Source organism: Scyliorhinus torazame, chromosome 10 (genome assembly GCF_047496885.1).
Source record: "Scyliorhinus torazame isolate Kashiwa2021f chromosome 10, sScyTor2.1, whole genome shotgun sequence".
Classification (NCBI taxonomy): Eukaryota; Metazoa; Chordata; class Chondrichthyes; order Carcharhiniformes; family Scyliorhinidae; genus Scyliorhinus; species Scyliorhinus torazame.
This window is the reverse complement of record NC_092716.1, coordinates 41028094-41044717: the sequence shown is the minus strand read 5'-3', so window position 1 is coordinate 41044717 and position 16624 is coordinate 41028094. Positions and strand designations below refer to the sequence as shown.

Genomic DNA, 16624 nt, shown 5'->3' with positions numbered 1-16624 from the left:
GGTTAGTGGAGGGGGGTTGGGTGGTTAGTGGAGGGGGGGACTGGGTGGTTAGTGGAGGGGGATTGGGTGGTTAGTGGAGGGGTGGTTGGGTGGTTAGTGGAGGGGTGGTTGGGTGGTTAGTGGAGGGGGGTAGGGTGGTTAGTGGAGGGGGGGACTGGGTGGTTAGTGGAGGGGGGTTGGGTGGTTAATGGAGGGGTGGTTGGGTGGTTAGTGGAGGGGGGTTGGGTGGTTAGTGGAGGGGTGGTTGGGTGGTTAGTGGAGGGGGTGTTGCGTGGTTAGTGGAGGGGGCGTTGAGTGGTTAGTGGAGGGTGTGTTGTGTGGTTAGTGGAGGGGGGTAGGGTGGTTAGTGGAGGGGGTGTTGTGTGGTTAGTGGAGGGTGTGTTAGGTAGTTAGTTCAGGGTGATATGGGTGAAGGGTTAGCTGGTTGGGGTTGGAAGGTGATCTGTTGGTGGCTGGGTGGTCAGTGGAGGGGGTGGCCAATGAGGAGTTCAGGTGGTCAATGGATGGGATACTCAAGGTGCAGGGTTTAGTGACAAGTGGGGCAGTGATCAGTGTTGGGGGTTCAGTGGTCAGTGGGGCATTGATCAGTAGGAGGGGTCAAGTGGTCAGTGGGAAATTGGTCAGCAGGTGGTTTGGGTGGTCAGTGGGTGGGGTGATCAGTGGAGGAGTTGAATGGCCAATGGGTGTGTGAGTGTTGAGTGTCATGTGATTGGTTGGGGGATATACAGGGGTCAGGAGAGTAACTGGGTGCTGGAGGCTAGTTGGGGGTCAGGAGGTTTGTCAGGGAGGGTATTCAGGAGTTGGGGGTAGTTGAGGTGTCCCATGGGATGTCAGGGGATTAGTCCGGTGTTGTTCTGGTGGACATGGATCCACATCCTTGCAGCGCCCAGCAACCACACACCCCCCCCCCCGCACCCCCACCACACCCCACCCCAGAACAACATGTGGATTGTGAGTCCCTGTCCAAGGGTATGAGCCAAGAGCAACGGCAGAAGCAGCAAAGTTTTAATGGGGCTGGCTGCTTACAGGCGGAGAATCCTTCAGAAAAAGGACTTGTGTTTCTTTGAAGGACATATAAGGAAGGCCATGGGGACCACCTGTTATGCATGCTATTCATTGTTCACTGAAGTAGAAAAATGAAAGGCTCCTCCAAGCAATTGAAGAGAAACGTACAGCACTTTGAGCATGGATAAATGAACAAAGTACCTGTCCTTAGGGTGGTCACTACTACACAATCCAATACCCTTGCATAGAGAAAGCAACTTTGTTCCACTTCAGCCTCTCTCCCTCCTCAGTGAGTAGAGAGACCGTCTTGTCCCATGGCCTGCTCCCCCGAAACTTCTTAAAATGTATTGCCCCCATGAATATTCCTTTGTATTTACCCCATACCTCCTGGTTTGCCATCCTGTTGCCCCCGTTCACTATTCCTTTCCTCCCTGATAACTTGCAACCTCCTATCTATCTCTCCAGTGCTCGACCCTATTCCCCCTCCTTGGTCGGATTTTTCCAGGCCTCCCCACAGTGTTTTTTCCCATGGTGGAGGCGGCGGGTGGGATCTTCTCATCCCGACAAATTCTACAGCACTTTCCACGCCTTACCCGTCTCGCTGTTGGGGAACCCGCTGCGCATGGATGACCTAGACAGGGCCAGAAGATCCTGTTATGGGCCAGGGTTTAGAAACTCCAAAGTATATTATGAAGTCCACCTGACCTACAACCTTTATGTTGAATTTGGCTAGGATGAGCACACCTTCAGGCGTGATTCATCAGACTTCCCAGACACTTCAATCAAGACAAGATTTATTCTAAGAATTTGTTAACACTTATATAAACACACAGCAAGAAGTTTTAGCAATTAAAACATAAAGACATCACCCAGCTACAGTAACCTATGTATAACACTTAATGAATTCCCCCTTAACTGTTCCAATTCAAAATCAAAAATCCACTATCAAAAATCCCTATTCAAAGGCATGGCCCAGCACACTGTATTCTCACTTGACTAAGAGTGGTCTTGGTCCCTGTGATTCTGATTTGATTTTAAACCAGCAGATTCAAATCCCTTTTGGAAAGCAATTATATCTCCAAAGCCACCACCAAGGTGATTTTTACTGGAACAGGTATTTAAAATGAAAATAGAGAGAGACAGGCCAAAACATTTATTTTCTCTGTCTGCAGTCCACAGCAGTCAAAACTGAAAGCAAAAGTAAATCAAACCTCACAGTCACAGCTCAACTCCACCCACAAAACAACATCACTGAAGCCATGTGACAAGACAAAAAACTTTCTTAAAGGGACACTCCCATGACAGTCCCACCGGTGGGAAGGGCCGGAAAATCCTGTCCATTTTCCTTATTACTGCAGCCCCTTTCCTGCATCCTCTTCTCTGTTGATCCTTTTCTCCACATCCTCTTCTCTCTTCCTCTCCCTGTCTCAGACGTGTGGGCTGTTTAGCACAGGGCTAAATCGCTGGCTTTGAAAGCAGACCAAGGCAGGCCAGCAGCACGGTTCAATTCCCGTAACAGGCGCCGGAATGTGGCGACTAGGGGCTTTTCACAGTAACTTTATTTGAAGCCTACTTGTGACAATAAGCGATTTTCATTTCATTTCAGTAATTTACTTTGTGAAGCTGTTTTCAATCTCCCAGTACTATATTCACATTCATGGATTTCAAAGTAACAAAATCAAATAGTATCATTTTACCTTTTGTATTACTTGGTGGAATGAAACTAGTTTCAAATTCATGTAGTGTCTCATTGGGCTTGGACCCATAGCTGAAATACAGCTGTACTGAAGTAACGGGCTTGCTCTCAATAGAGATCACAATGGCTGACTCAGTATCAGTCACAGGGAACATATAGATGACTGGGTTCATAAACGCGGTATACGTAGCTGGGGAAAGCTGACTTGTGTTTGACCTGGGCAGTAGAATCTTGAAAAAGAAAAGAAAGACAACATTTAGTTAGAGTTAATCAGTGTCAAAAGAGTGAAATATAAAACTACACGTGAACGAACAAAAATGCCCGTTGTAACTTTCCTTACAGGATTATCTGTACTTACCTCAAAATTGGTGGACAAATTCTTAATTTCTAAATCTATGCCATTTGAAGATAAAGATATGTTGGCCATAGATTCATTGATATCACTTTGCTCAATCCAGATGAAGGGATTTTCCTTAAAATTAATCATCTGAAGGTGGAAGTGGGAAAAAATGCAATGAAAACTCAGAGAGGAATTTACCAGATTAAGCATTCCCAGGTATCGCCAACATAATTGCTATCCTTTTGCATCGTATAAATGGAAAAAGAAAACTGCAAAATAGGGTCTATTTCCAAGCTTTGCCCGCTTTAAATGATTGACGACTGTTGCTCGTAAACGATCAAATTGCTGGCCAGGAAATATCCTTGCTTTGTCGTAACAATTCTGAGATTGTATCATTGTACGAACACAAGATGACATCACTGACAGTAATTTCTACTCTCAGAGCCTTTAATGGATCATATTTGGATGATCCTACAGGTGCGCTAAAATGTTTCAATTCTTTGAATGCACCTGATGCAAAAAACATTTGAAACAAAAGGATGAAATTAGTGTACAACAATGGGGTTAGCAACACGCCACAATATGATTTACTTGCATTCATTTCATTGTACATACTGTGCCCACTGCTCATGATGTGATCTCTATATTGTGGTGGCCAAAAGCAGACTGAGTGATGGCTTTGCTGAACACATTGGCTCAGTCTGCAAGCATGACGCTGAGCTTCCTATTACTTGGTACAGGAATGCCAACCCCACTGTATCATAAACCAAGAGAATATTGATGGACAGCTTACTGAAATTGACCACAATGTACAGAGGTAGAAGAGTAACTAAATCTTATAATGCCAAAGGGATAAAACAAATCAAATGTGATAACAGCTTAGAAATATCACACACATCTCAGTGCTTAACGTGTCCAGCAGTTCATGTTCCCCGACCTCTCATTGTTCACAGTCTGAACCAGGCATATGCAAATAGAGGCCTGGCATCCAAATTAGGAGCCATTTCCAAAATTGGACAGTCTTGCACACAGGGCAGAGTCTGCCGTGTCAGATGACAAGGTATACATGTGGTCTCACCAAAATTTCTTTTTTTTTTAAACAAACAATTTTATTGAGGTATTTTTTGGCATTGTAAACAGTTACAGATTACAGAATTATGCAAACATCAATGGAAAACCAACACTTCAACCAAACCATACTGCACATGCCCGCTCCTCTCCCATAGACACTACCCGCCTATTTATCCCTCCAACTCTACTCGAATCTCCCCCCTCCCCCCTCCCTTGCTGATGTTCACTCTTCCGTGAAGAAGTCGATGAATGGTTGCCACCTTCGGGCAAACCCCAGTACAGATCCCCTCAAGGCAAACTTGATTTTTTTCCATACCCAGAAAACTTGACATGTCCGAAAGCCATAGTCCGGTCTTCGGGGGTTTTGAGTCCCTCCATGCCAGAAGTATTTGCCGCCGGGCTATTAGGGAAGCAAAGGCCAGAACATCTGGCTCTTTCTCCCCCTGGAGTCCCAGGTCTTCCGAAACCCTGGAAATTTCCACCTCTGGACTCATCACCACCCTTGTTTTCAGCACCCGGGCCATGACCCCCGCAAATCCCTCCCAGTACCCCCTAAGCTTGGGGCATGCCCAAAATATGTGAACATGGTTCGCTGGTCCTCCCGCGCATCTAGCGCACTTGTCCTCCACCCCAAAGAATTTGCTCATCCGAGCCACCGTCATGTGAGCCCGGTGAACGATCTTAAACTGAATCAGGCTGAGCCTGGCACATATTGCGGTTGAGTTTACCCTACTCCGGGCTTCCGCCCATACCCCGTCCTCCATTTCTCCGCCGAGTTCCTCCTCCCATTTGAGTTTCAGTTCCTCCGTCTGGGACTCTTCCCCCTTCATGAGCACCTTGTAAATATCCGAGACTCTACCCTCTCCTCCTTCTCCTCTAGAGACTATTCTGTCCTGGATCCCTATTGGCGGGAGGCATGGGAAGGATGGGACCTGTCTGCGTACAAGGTCACGCACCTGTAAGTACCTAAAGTCATTTCCCCTTTCCAGCCCAGCTTTCTCCTCCAACTCCCTCAAACTCACAAAGTTCCCCTCCAGGAACATATCGCTAACCCCCCACCCCCGCCCGCCGCCATATTCAAAACGCTCCATCCGTGTTCCCGGGGGTGAATCGATGGTTATCACAAATTGGAGCCCAGACCGACGCACCCACCTCCCCTGCATGCTTTCTCCACTGGCTCCAAATCCGCAGGGCCGCCCCAACTACCGGGCTAGTGGAGTACCTGGGCGGCACAACCGGTAGGGGAGCCGTGACCAGGGCTGCCAAACTGGCGCCCCTGCACGAAGCTGCCTCCACCCGCTCCCAGGTAGCCCCCGTACCCACCATCCACTTCCTTATCATGGCTATGTTAGCCGCCCAGTAGTAGTTGATCAGATCCGGCAATGCTGGTCCCCCCTCATTGCGGCTCCTTTCACACATCGCCTTCTTCACCTGCGGGGATTTTCCCGCCTAGACAAAGCTCATGATGATTTTGCCGGTCCTTTTGAAGAAGGACCGTGGGATAAAGGTCGGGAGGCACTGGAAGATGAACAGGAATCTAGGGAGGATTGTCATCTTTACAGTCTGCACCCTCCCCGCCAGTGACAGCGGGAGTGCATCCCATCTCCGAAACTCCCTCTTCATTTGTTCCACCACTCTAGTCAAATTTAACTTATGTAACCAGCCCCAGTCTCGTACCACCTGTACCCCCAAGTACCGGAAACTTTCCTCCACCAGCCTAAATGGCAGCTCCTTCAGACTATTCTCCAGGCCCCTTGCCTGCACCACAAACATCTCACTCTTGGCCATATTTAATTTATACCCTGACAACCGGCCAAACTTCCTCAATGTTTCCAGTATATTTTCCATCCCGGCCAGTGGGTCCGACACGTACAGGAGCATGTCATCCGCATAGAGCGAGATAACCAAAATTTCTGAAAGGGATTGCTGCAGATCGTCACCAGAAGGTTGAGCTCCTTAAAAAAGAATACGGTGGGATTCTCCATTGGCTGATGTCGAACTCGGGAAACCCGATTGGGTGAAGAATATGCTCCAATGCCAAACTGCAATTCTCAGTCACCTCAACAACAGCGTTAATGCGGTCCAGAGCGCATTTAGAGTAGACACCGTTTACATATCATTCGCAGTCCTGCCGGGTACTCTCTGGGGCCTCCACGATTCTCCGGCTCCCATTAACCGAGTTCCCGACGGCGCAGTTCACTTGTGCTTTTAAAAATTGTGAAACCGGCTTCGGGGCTGATGAGGGAGAGAGAGGAGGTAGGACACGGAGAGGCGCAGCTTAGGGCTGCTGGGCTGGACACTGGCTGGTGTGGGGCGGACGTATACCTGCTGGCCAGGGCCGCGCCAGCCGACGGTACGCTGGCATCAGGGACAGGCGCCAGGGTCAGAGGCCACCACGGTGTCGGGCACCGACTGGGCCAGGAGTGCGGGGATGGGGGGCAGGACATGCGGGGGTGGAGCCCACAGTGCCAAACGGGGCCACCATGTAGCCCGATGGGCCTGGTGAGCCCTGTGTTGGCAGTAACACAGGGTCTGGCCCATGGGTTGGAGGATGATGACCTCTGGTGCTCCACGTCATATGCCAACGTCTGACCCCTGCCCACGGAAGCACTTTTTTCACCGTCCACGTGGGTGATCCCTGCATGCGAGCTGGTCATTCCATCACACAGTCCCATCAAATCCCTGGGGTGACGGTGGTAGGGCCGGTCAGGGGGGGAGCTGGAGGGTGGGGAGCCCTGGCCACCCACAATATCCACCTATTTCCCTCTCCTCCCCCTCCGCACCTCTCATACTCACACCACCTCTCTGGCCAGCCCAGACCAGCCCACACCTCACACCCATCTGACAGAGCACCGAGGCAGGAGTAATAGTGTGAACCGGTGTTTAATTTGACAACGTATATACAGATTTGTGCCCTAGCCCCCTATCACTAAACTGCGCCGCACCCGTGCCAACTTAACTGGTGTCTAACTTTCTGACCTTACGGGCCCTAATGCTATATCTTGGTGGATTCCCAGATGATGCTTCAGGAGTGGAGGCAGCCAACTAATTCCCGCCCTGCGACCTGGGTCCCCGTTACCGGCAGTCTTCTGGGGTGGCCGCGCCTCGGTGGGCCCGACCGCTGCTCGGGCGTTCCAGGTGACGTGGTGCCGCCCTTTTCTGCCCGCTGCCCACCAGATGTGGAAGGGACAGGGGGGAGGGGAGAAGTCCGAGGTGCTGCGGTGTTCCGGCACCTCTCCTAATGGAGTCACTGGCACAGGCTTGATAAATCTGTACTTTGGTCAATATATCTCATGTGTCGCCGCACGATATATTACTCGACAGAACTTAAAACTGAGCTTCATGCGTGAAGTAAATTCAAGCTTTATTCAATCAGTTTTCGGAAGAAACGGAGAATCGCCGAAATTTGTGCCGGCGCACTTGGTGCAGCGCCGGCCGCTGGAATCGGTGAGGCCACCGATTCTCCGGCCCGGATGGGCTGAGCGGCCGCTCCGACACGACAGAGTCCCGCCGGCCCCGTTCACCCCTGGTCGCTGCCGGTGGGAACTCTGCGGGAACGCTCGGGGTGCGGCCTGTGGGGGGGGGGGTAGGGGGGCTCCTTCACCGGGGGGCTCCGAAGGTGTGTGGCCCACGTTCGGGGCCCACCGGTCGGCTGGCTGGCCTCTCTGTCGGCGGGCCTCCTTTCCTCCACCAGCAATGTTATAGCCCTGCGCCATTGTTGTGCGGGGCGGCCTGAGGGAGGACAGCCACTGCGCATGCGCTAGTTGGCGCCTGCCAAACTGCGCATGCGCGGGACCCAAGGCGTCTTTTACATGGCACAGGGTCTCAGATGCCCCGCTGAGTCCCCGCCCCCGCAAATTGCGCCTGCCAGCCCCACGGAGGCCCCAGAATAGGAGTCTGGGAACGGGTGCCGACGCCGGACTAAAACACTCCGGATTTTACATCGGCACTTAGACTCCCGTTGGGAGAATCCTGCCCCAGATGATCAAGTCAGTTTGCTTGCAAATACAGAGTTCTTAAAAGTTTGTTTTGTCCAAGCAAATACTGACTGAGTTAAACTGAATACAAATTACAGTTCTTAATGATTTCTTCAAATTAAAATACACAACACAGAAAAGTTGAAAATAGACAAATGGCAGCTTTCAGAGCAAAGTGCAGGAAATAGTTAAAGACAGGAAGTAAGATGATTCCGGAATAATTTGCTCAAGATCGGCACCTATTTTTAAGGTGTTTGCTATTGCTAATGTTCTGTCCCCTTTCTGTCTCTGATTGGGTCATAATAATTATAGTTCATTTTATTTGATAGAAATGGCCGTCCATCAAATGTCTAGTATGGGGTGACTGTAACATCTCGTTCCCACCACACTTTATCAGTTCTCATGACCACTGAACTAGGAACTTTGCCCAGATTCACATACTAACTGATGCACGATCAATGACCACTAAAGCGAGGTTGTAGTCCAACTGAAGGCTTTAATAAGCTAAATGTTTCCCCAGCAGCTCAGGTACAGAATGAAGGATGCTTGGGCGGTATGGGTGCTTATACCCCGCCTCGCAGGGCGGAGCTATCATACATTCTAACCAATAGAAAGCATACAGTTTCCACCAATAGTGCTTTAGTCTATCAGGTACCGTAATACCTATAATACCACATTCACCCCCTGTTAAAAAAGAGTCTGGAGGGGGTGGTGGCCTGAAACTACAAAACATGGCAATGTGGTATAATTAGTTATGGAGGTACCGTACCTCCATACAGTGTTTAGTAACTATTTACAATTCTGCTAGCTATGTACATTTGATGGTTTATATTTACAGTTTACAATTAAAATGGAGCAATTAGATTACAGTTTACAGTCTACCATTTAAAATGAAGCAATCAGTCGATCGGGGGCCCTGGTCGTCCTCTGTGATCGTCGGAGCTTCGGTGGTGACTCCGGTGGAGACTCGGGTGTCTGTGACTCCGGGAGCGTGGCTTCGATCTCCATGGCAGCTTCGGCACCCCTAGACGGTGCTGGTGAGGAAAACGGTTGACCTGTGGGGGGCGTCGGTGGGTGGGGGGGCCTAGGCGGGGCCGGCGGAAGGACCGATCCTTCTGTAAGGTGCTGCGTTGGGGGGAAGGGGGGGACTGGTGGCTGGGATGTGCATGGGGTTCCGGCGGGCGCCAGGTCCCGAAGGCAGACCGTATCTTGTCGGCCGTCGGGGTACGCCACGTAGGCGTACTGGGGGTTAGCATGGAGCAGATGGACTCTCTTGACCAACGGGTCCGACTTGTGCGCCCGCACGTGTTTTCGGAGCAGGATGGGTCCGGGTGCTGCCAGCCAGGTCGGGAGCGAGGTCCCAGAGGAAGACTTCCGAGGGAAGACAAGGAGACGTTCGTGAGGTGTCTGATTGGTGGTCGTACAAAGCAGTGACCGGATGGAGTGGAGGGCATCCGGGAGGACTTCTTGCCAGCGTGAGACTGGGAGGTTCCTGGACTGTAGGGCCAGTGGGACGGTCTTCCAGACCGTTCCGTTCTCCCTCTCTACCTGTCCGTTACCGCGGGGGTTGTAACTGGTCGTCCTGCTCGAGTCGATGCCCTTGCTGAGCAGGAATTGACGCAGTTCGTCGCTCATAAAGGAGGACCCTCTATCACTGTGTATGTAAGCGGGGAACCCGAACAGTGCAAAGATGCTAAGGGGGTCTTGCACCAGACACGACAGAGTCCCGCCAGCCCCGTTCACCCCTGGTCGCTGCCGGTGGGAACTCTGCGGGAACGCTCAGGGTGCGGCCTGTGGGGGGGGGGGTAGGGGGGGGGGTAGGGGGACTCCTTCACCGGGGGGCTCCGAAGGTGTGTGGCCCGCGTTCGGGGCCCACCGGTCGGCTGGCTGACCTCTCTGTCGGCGGGCCTCCTTTCCTCCGCCAGCAATGTTATAGCCCTGCGCCATTGTTGTGCGGGGCGGCCTGAGGGAGGACAGCCACTGCGCATGCGCTAGTTGGCGCCTGCCCAACTGCGCATGCGCGGGACCCAAGCCGTCTTTTACATGGCACAGGGTCTCTTAGGTCTCCGTGCTCCCAGAGTCCATTAGGCAGGACGTCTCGTGCCCGTTGATGAATACGGTCGTCATAGCAGTTGAGAGTGTTCGAGGCCGGGCCTGATCCAGAGTCACTGAGGCTAATTTCAGCAGTTGAGAGTTCACTTCGGGCAGTGCATCGTCAGCCGAGCTGGGGTCCTGTGGTTCATCCAAGATGGCGGCTCCCATTGGTCGCACATGGCTGGGGGTGCACAAAATGGCGGCACCGTGGCGTCCGCGGAACAAGATGGCGGCACCCGGGGTCCGCACGTGGCCCTGGAATATGAAGGTGGCGGCGACCGCTGGCCGCACGGGACCCGTGGAGAAGTTTGTGGTTGCGGTCCGCATTCGCCGCCGGAGACCGTGGCAACTGCACAGGCCTGACATACCCCCACAAAATGGCCCTTTTTGCCGCATCCCTTGCAGGTGGATGTGCGGGCCGGGCAGCGCTGGCAGGGGTGCTTGACCTGCCTGCAAAAGTAGCAGCGGGACCCCCCGGGGTTGCCAGGCCGCCTTGCAACGCAGGCCTGTGGGGGAATCGGGGAAGTCTCGGAGTCGGCCGCGGAGGGGTTCCACACTGCCCAGGGGGCTGCCGCGCAGTCGGGAACGTAAGCGCGGGCGTTCCTGGAGGCCACATCCAGGGAGCCTGCAAGAGCCCGTGCCTCCCTGAGACCCAGGGTGTCCTTTTCTAACAGATGCTGGCGGATTTGTGAAGATAGCATACCTGCCACGAAAGCGTCCCGGGCTAAGAGTTCCGTGTGTTCGCTCGCCAAAACTTGCGGGCAGCTGCAGCTTCTTCCCAACATCAGGAGTGTACGGTAGAATTCCTCCAGTGATTCCCCAGGGGTTTGTCGCCTTGTTGCAAGCAGGTGCCGGGCATAGACCTGGTTTACCGGACGAATATAGTGTCCTTTTAGCAGCTCTATTGCTGCATCGAAGTCTTCCGTTTCCTCGATGAGGGTGTAAATCTCTGGGCTCACCCTTGAGTGCAGAACTTGCAGTTTCTGCTCTCCCGTGGGTGCGTTTTCGGCCGTCCCGGGATACCCTGTAAAGCACGCCAGCCAGTGCTTAAAGATTGCCGCTGAGTTCGCCGCGTGGGGGCTAAGTTGCAGACACTCCGGTTTGTTTGGAGCTCCATCCTTTCTTCTTAAAAACTGCTTATTAAATTGATGCACGATCAATGACCACTAAAGCGAGGTTGTAGTCCAACTGAAGGCTTTACTGTTTCCCCCAGCAGCTCAGGTACAGAATGAAGGCTGCTGCGGCGGCACGGGCACTTATAAGCCGCCTAGCAGGTGGAGCTATCATACATTCTAACCAATAGCAAGCATACAGTTTCCAACAATGGTGCTTTAGTCTATCAGGTACCGTAATACCTATAATACCACACTAACGAATGTGTAACGAATGTATCTGTCTGGAATTTTAATCTGATCATTCTCATGCTATTCAGCAGTTTTCACTGCCTGTCTGTTTGAACTGTGTGACCTTAGTGAACCATTTTAATCTTGAACCACTTTAATAAGCCATTCTGATTTTGAACCATTTCTTCCTTTTAAACTTATTATAATATAAAACTAGATTTCTAACAAGACCCCATCACCTCCCTCGGAGTGCCCGATGGCCCCTGGGCTACTCCATGGGACGGGCGTGCGAGCAGAGCTATCTCCTGAGGCTCGCCCACCACCTGATGCTGCCAGTCCTGCAGGCCCACCATGATCTCGGCCAGGGTCTGCATGTCGTAGCCAGGAGCACAGGGAGTGGACCATCTCCACCTGGACCTGTGCCACATCACCCACTGACTGTGCCACCACTTTCTGGGCCTCCCACCGGGTTATGGGAGGAGGGGTTTCGGGTGTGTGGGATGCGGGTTAGTGCCAGGGGTATAGTGTTGCCTACTCACCCTGGTCGCCCTGAGGAGGTCGTGCAGTTTTTTCCACCACTGCCGGCCTGTCCAGATAGTGTTTCTGGTCGTGCTGACCATCTCTACCACCTGCGCCCAGGCATGACGAATGGCAGCGGCTGGCAGGCTCCTTCCCGGGCCAGGGTACAGGGTGGTCTACCTCTCCTCCACCACCTCCAGGAGAGTCTGCAGCTCGGCATCGAGGAAGCATGGTGCCGCGCGTCTTGCTGCCATCTTGTTGGCTGGGGTGGTGTGTGTGGGGAGTGAAGTGTGCATATGCGGCTGCAGCTTGTCAGCCTCCTGAGTGTCAATAGTGAATCCGGCGACTCCGGCACCGTTTCTCATTGGAATTGAATGTGTTCCACGTGGCGCCGGTGCTGCCGCTTAACAGTCGCTGAATCGGTCCAGGTGCGGCGCCGGTTTTACTGTCGTGGAACTCCACGAATCCTGCACCGGCATCAACACTTAGTGTGAGAAATGGAGAATCCAGCCCTACATACCTGAATGTACAGCTGGGGAGAGGAGTGCTCCTGGCAGCTTCTGAGCCCTTCCAAAGATCATTTCTGGCTCCCGCTTAGATCCTTCCTGGAGATGATCACCATCCAGCTATCTTTTTAAAAAAAATTTCCAATGAAGGGGCAATTTAGCGTGGCCAATCCACCTATCCTGCACATCTTTGGGTTGTGGGGGTGAGAGCCATGCAGACACGTGGAGAATGTGCAAACTCCGCACGGACAGTGACCCGGGGCAGGGATTGAACCGGGTCCTCAGCGCCATGAGGTAGCAGTGCTAACCACTGCGCCACTGTGCCGCCCTACCATCCAGCTATCCTGATAGAAATGTGCATGTGGTGCAGTTAGGACAGTACCACCTGCCCTCACAGATCAATATCCTGGTGCTACTCCCTCTCCAGATTCACACATTGTCACCAATCTAGAGCAATCTGAATGAAACATCAAGAATGACCACTGCCCATGAAACTGCAAACTCTAGCCTAATAAGAAAGCGAGGACTGGGGAAACAAAATAAAGACAGAAATAATATTTACACCACCATTGTATATCAACACATGTAGGAGTAGGACTAAGGCACCAACAAATATAATATATTTACATATTAGCCGGACCACACCCAACAAAACCGAAACCAGATCATTTCCAGTGTGATGTTTGATTCATCAGAATCTACAAAAATGTACATACCCGTAATTGAAAATCTTTATTTGAAATATTCTGAAAGTCTTTAGAATTTGTAAATGTGCAACTGAACGGATTTGCCTCCAAGGTCTCAACCCGGCTTGCTTTTATATTACTTGGATTGTACCTGAAGCAATAACAGAGAATAATTATAAAACTTGCACATTGCGAGTTGGTAAATGCATGCCATTACCAACTAAGGTGAAGATGCCATTACTTGAGAAAGGAGCTTTCATTTGCTTTGTAACTGTAACAGTACGCTGAAGTAAAGTATCATTCATGACAGCTAAATGTTTGGACCCATTCACTGTTCCAGTTATGTAATCAGCAGTAATTCAAGAAAACTATTTTTGTCACAACATATTAATTCTTTACAACCCAAATGTAATCTTTAACTGCCGATGCTCTATTGCCACCTCCTGTTTTGTCACTGACCTCCTCGGGAAGTGGAGTGGAGTGGCGAGGCGGACCTGCGGTAATGCTCAGGGGGTGGGGAGTGGATAAATGTTGCCCAGGGAGCTCGATCTACATCATTCACCTTCAGCAAGTGCAGTGGAGAAGCAGACTTGTGGGAGATACTCACGGTGCAAGGAGAGGAACTTCCGAGAGTCCTAAAGTGTGCTGAGTTTGAACAAAATGTGAAGAGTGGTGTGACAGGAAAGCCATAAATTGATTGGCTGGTGAGTCTGCTCTTAGGGAGCATGTTGAATAGCTGGAAATGCTAAAAATGTAAACTAATCGTTAAGTAGCTAAAGTGTTAAGTATTCATTTGATTATCAGTACTAGTACGGTTTATGAGCATCGTAAGGTTGATTAAGTTAAGGCCAAGTAAAGTAAAGTTGATATAAGTAATCCTATGTAAAATAAAGTTAACATAAGTGAAGTAAAGTTAAGGCATGGCATGATAGCTCGGTTCCATTGAATGCATGCTCTGTAATATGTGGGATGCTGTGGACACTACCAGTGACATAAAGAATGATAGATGTGCAGGAGGTTTCACTAGTTGCAGAAACACAATCTTGGGAGTTTTGCTAGCAAGGCGATTGTGGCTGGAGTCATCGTGGCATATCTGCAAGGCTGAGGGCTAGGTGGATAGCATATTCAATGAGGTGGTCACACTGCAGATTAGGAGCATGGAGGCAGAAAGGGAATGGTGACTACCAGGCAGTCCAAAAGAACAAGGCAGGTGGTATTCTGCACTATCAAATTGGATCTCTAGTTTGGATGTTGGTGAGGGCACTGGTTCCTCAGAGGAGTGCAGCCAGAGCCAGGTTTGTGGCCCTGCCAGTAGTGATCGAGGATTCATTATTTAAGGGAGCAGACAGATGTTTCTGTGTCTGTGGATTTAACTCCAGTATGATACATTGCCTCCATGCTGCCAGAGTCAAGGATGTTATGGAGTAGCTGCAGAACATTCTTCTGGGAGAGGGTGAGCAGTCAGAGGTCGTGGTCCAGATCGGTACAAATGGCTAACGTTGAAAAGGGGTTAAACTCCTGAAAGAAGATTTTAGGTTGCTCGGAAGGAGATTGAAAAGAAAGGCCTCTAACGTGGTAATTTCAAGATTATTCCCAGTCCCACATGCCTATGAGCATAGAAATGAGTGATCAAACATATGGCTGGAGAACTGGTGGAGGAGGGCATCAGTTTTATGAGGCATTGTGACTAGTTCTGGGGCAAGTGGGGCCTGTACAAGAGGGACAGGGTGTGTTGTAACGGAAGTGGGACTAACATCCTCACAGGGAAATCCGGGGGGGGTTAAATAGATTGGCAGGAGGACGGGAACTCGAGGGGAGCTCAGATTTAAGCGTAGCAAGACTGGTAAAAGGAAATAGAATCATAGAATTTACAGTGCAGAAGGAGGCCATTCGGCCCATCGAGTCGGCACCAGCTCTTGGAAAGAGCACCCTACCCAAGCCCACACCCCCACCCTATCCCCATAACCCAGTAATACCACCCAACACTAAGGGCAATTTTGGACACTAAGGGCAATTTAGCATGGCCAATCCACCTAACCTACACATCTTTGGACTGTGGGAGGAAACCGGAGCACCCGGAGGAAACCCACGCACACACGGGGAGAACGTGCAGACTCCGCACAGACAGTGACCCAAGCCGGGAATCGAACCTGGGACCCTGGAGCTGTGAGGCAACTGTGCTAACCACTATGCTACCGTGCTGCCCTAAATAGAAAAGTAGAAAGTTAAAATAGATGGCAGATGAAGCATAGACAAGCACCAAATAGGATGAGAATAGAGAATAAAGTTTAAAAAGCAGAATTATGACATTCTATCTAAATGCATGGAGCATTCACAAAAAAATGATGATTTGAATGCACAAATTGAGATAAATGAGTGTGATTTAATTGCCATTCTGGAGACGTGGCTTCAGGGTGACCAAGATTGGGGACTGAATATCCAAGGCGGCATGTAGGAGGACGAGGCGAAAAGGAAAAGGAGGGGGGCATCACCCTAATAAGGGGCAATTTCAGTACTTTAGTAAGGGAGTATCTTAGGATCAAAGGATCAAGATGTAGAATCAGTTGGGTAGAACTAAGGAACAGCAAGGGGCAGCAAACATTGGTGGGAATTGTTTAGAGGCCACAAAACTGTAGTGATACTGTTGGGCACAGAACAAATCAGGAAATTAAAGGAGCATGTGACATGGGCAATACAGTAGTAATGGGCAACTTCAGTTGACACAAAGGTTGTGTTAACCAAATCAGCACTAATGTCGTGGGGGATGAATTCCCAGAGTGTGTCTGAGCTGGGTTTCTGGAGTAGCATTTAGAGGAGCCAACTAGGGATTGGGATATTTTGGATTTAGTGTGTAGTCAGAAAGAGCTCATTAATAACCTTGCTATAAAGAAGCCTTTGGGAAATAGTGACCAGAACATGATGGAATTTCTCATTAAGTCTGAATGAAATATGGTTCATTCTGAAACTAGGGTCTTAAATTTGAAGAAAGGAGAACTATGAAGGTATGAAGGGCAAGCTGACTATGGTGGGTTGGGAAAATATACTAAAAGATTTATGGTAGACAGGTAATGGTTTGTATTGAAAGAAATACTATGTGATCTGCAACATTCCTCTCATGCACAAACACTCAAAGGCTAAGGTGAATCAAAGATTGCTTTAGATCAAAAGAAGTAGCTTATAAAGGTGCTAGAAAAGTGGAAACAATTTAGAATCCAGCAAAGGTTGATGAAGAAACTGATGAAGAAAAGGAAAAGAGAATGTGAATGCAAACAAGTGAGGAACATAAAGGCGGACTGCAAGGGTTTCTTCAGATATGTGAAAAGGAAAAGATTAGCTACGACAAATGTGGGCTCATTACAGGCGGAGGCAGAAGAATTTATAGTGGAT

General features: G+C 50.3%; 1 protein-coding gene across 1 annotated transcript in view; it reads right to left on the bottom strand.

Annotated features, from left to right (window-relative positions):
* The window catches only part of LOC140430215 (polycystin-1-like protein 2), a 157051-nt gene that overhangs the window by 92854 nt on the left and 47573 nt on the right, over positions 1–16624 (bottom strand). Inside the window, exons 12-14 of the mRNA XM_072517652.1 lie at positions 13268–13388; positions 3060–3188; positions 2703–2931 (exon numbers count right to left, since the gene is read on the bottom strand). Of these exons, the coding sequence (XP_072373753.1) occupies positions 2703–2931; positions 3060–3188; positions 13268–13388 (479 nt within the window). The remainder of the gene's footprint in view (positions 1–2702; positions 2932–3059; positions 3189–13267; positions 13389–16624) is intronic.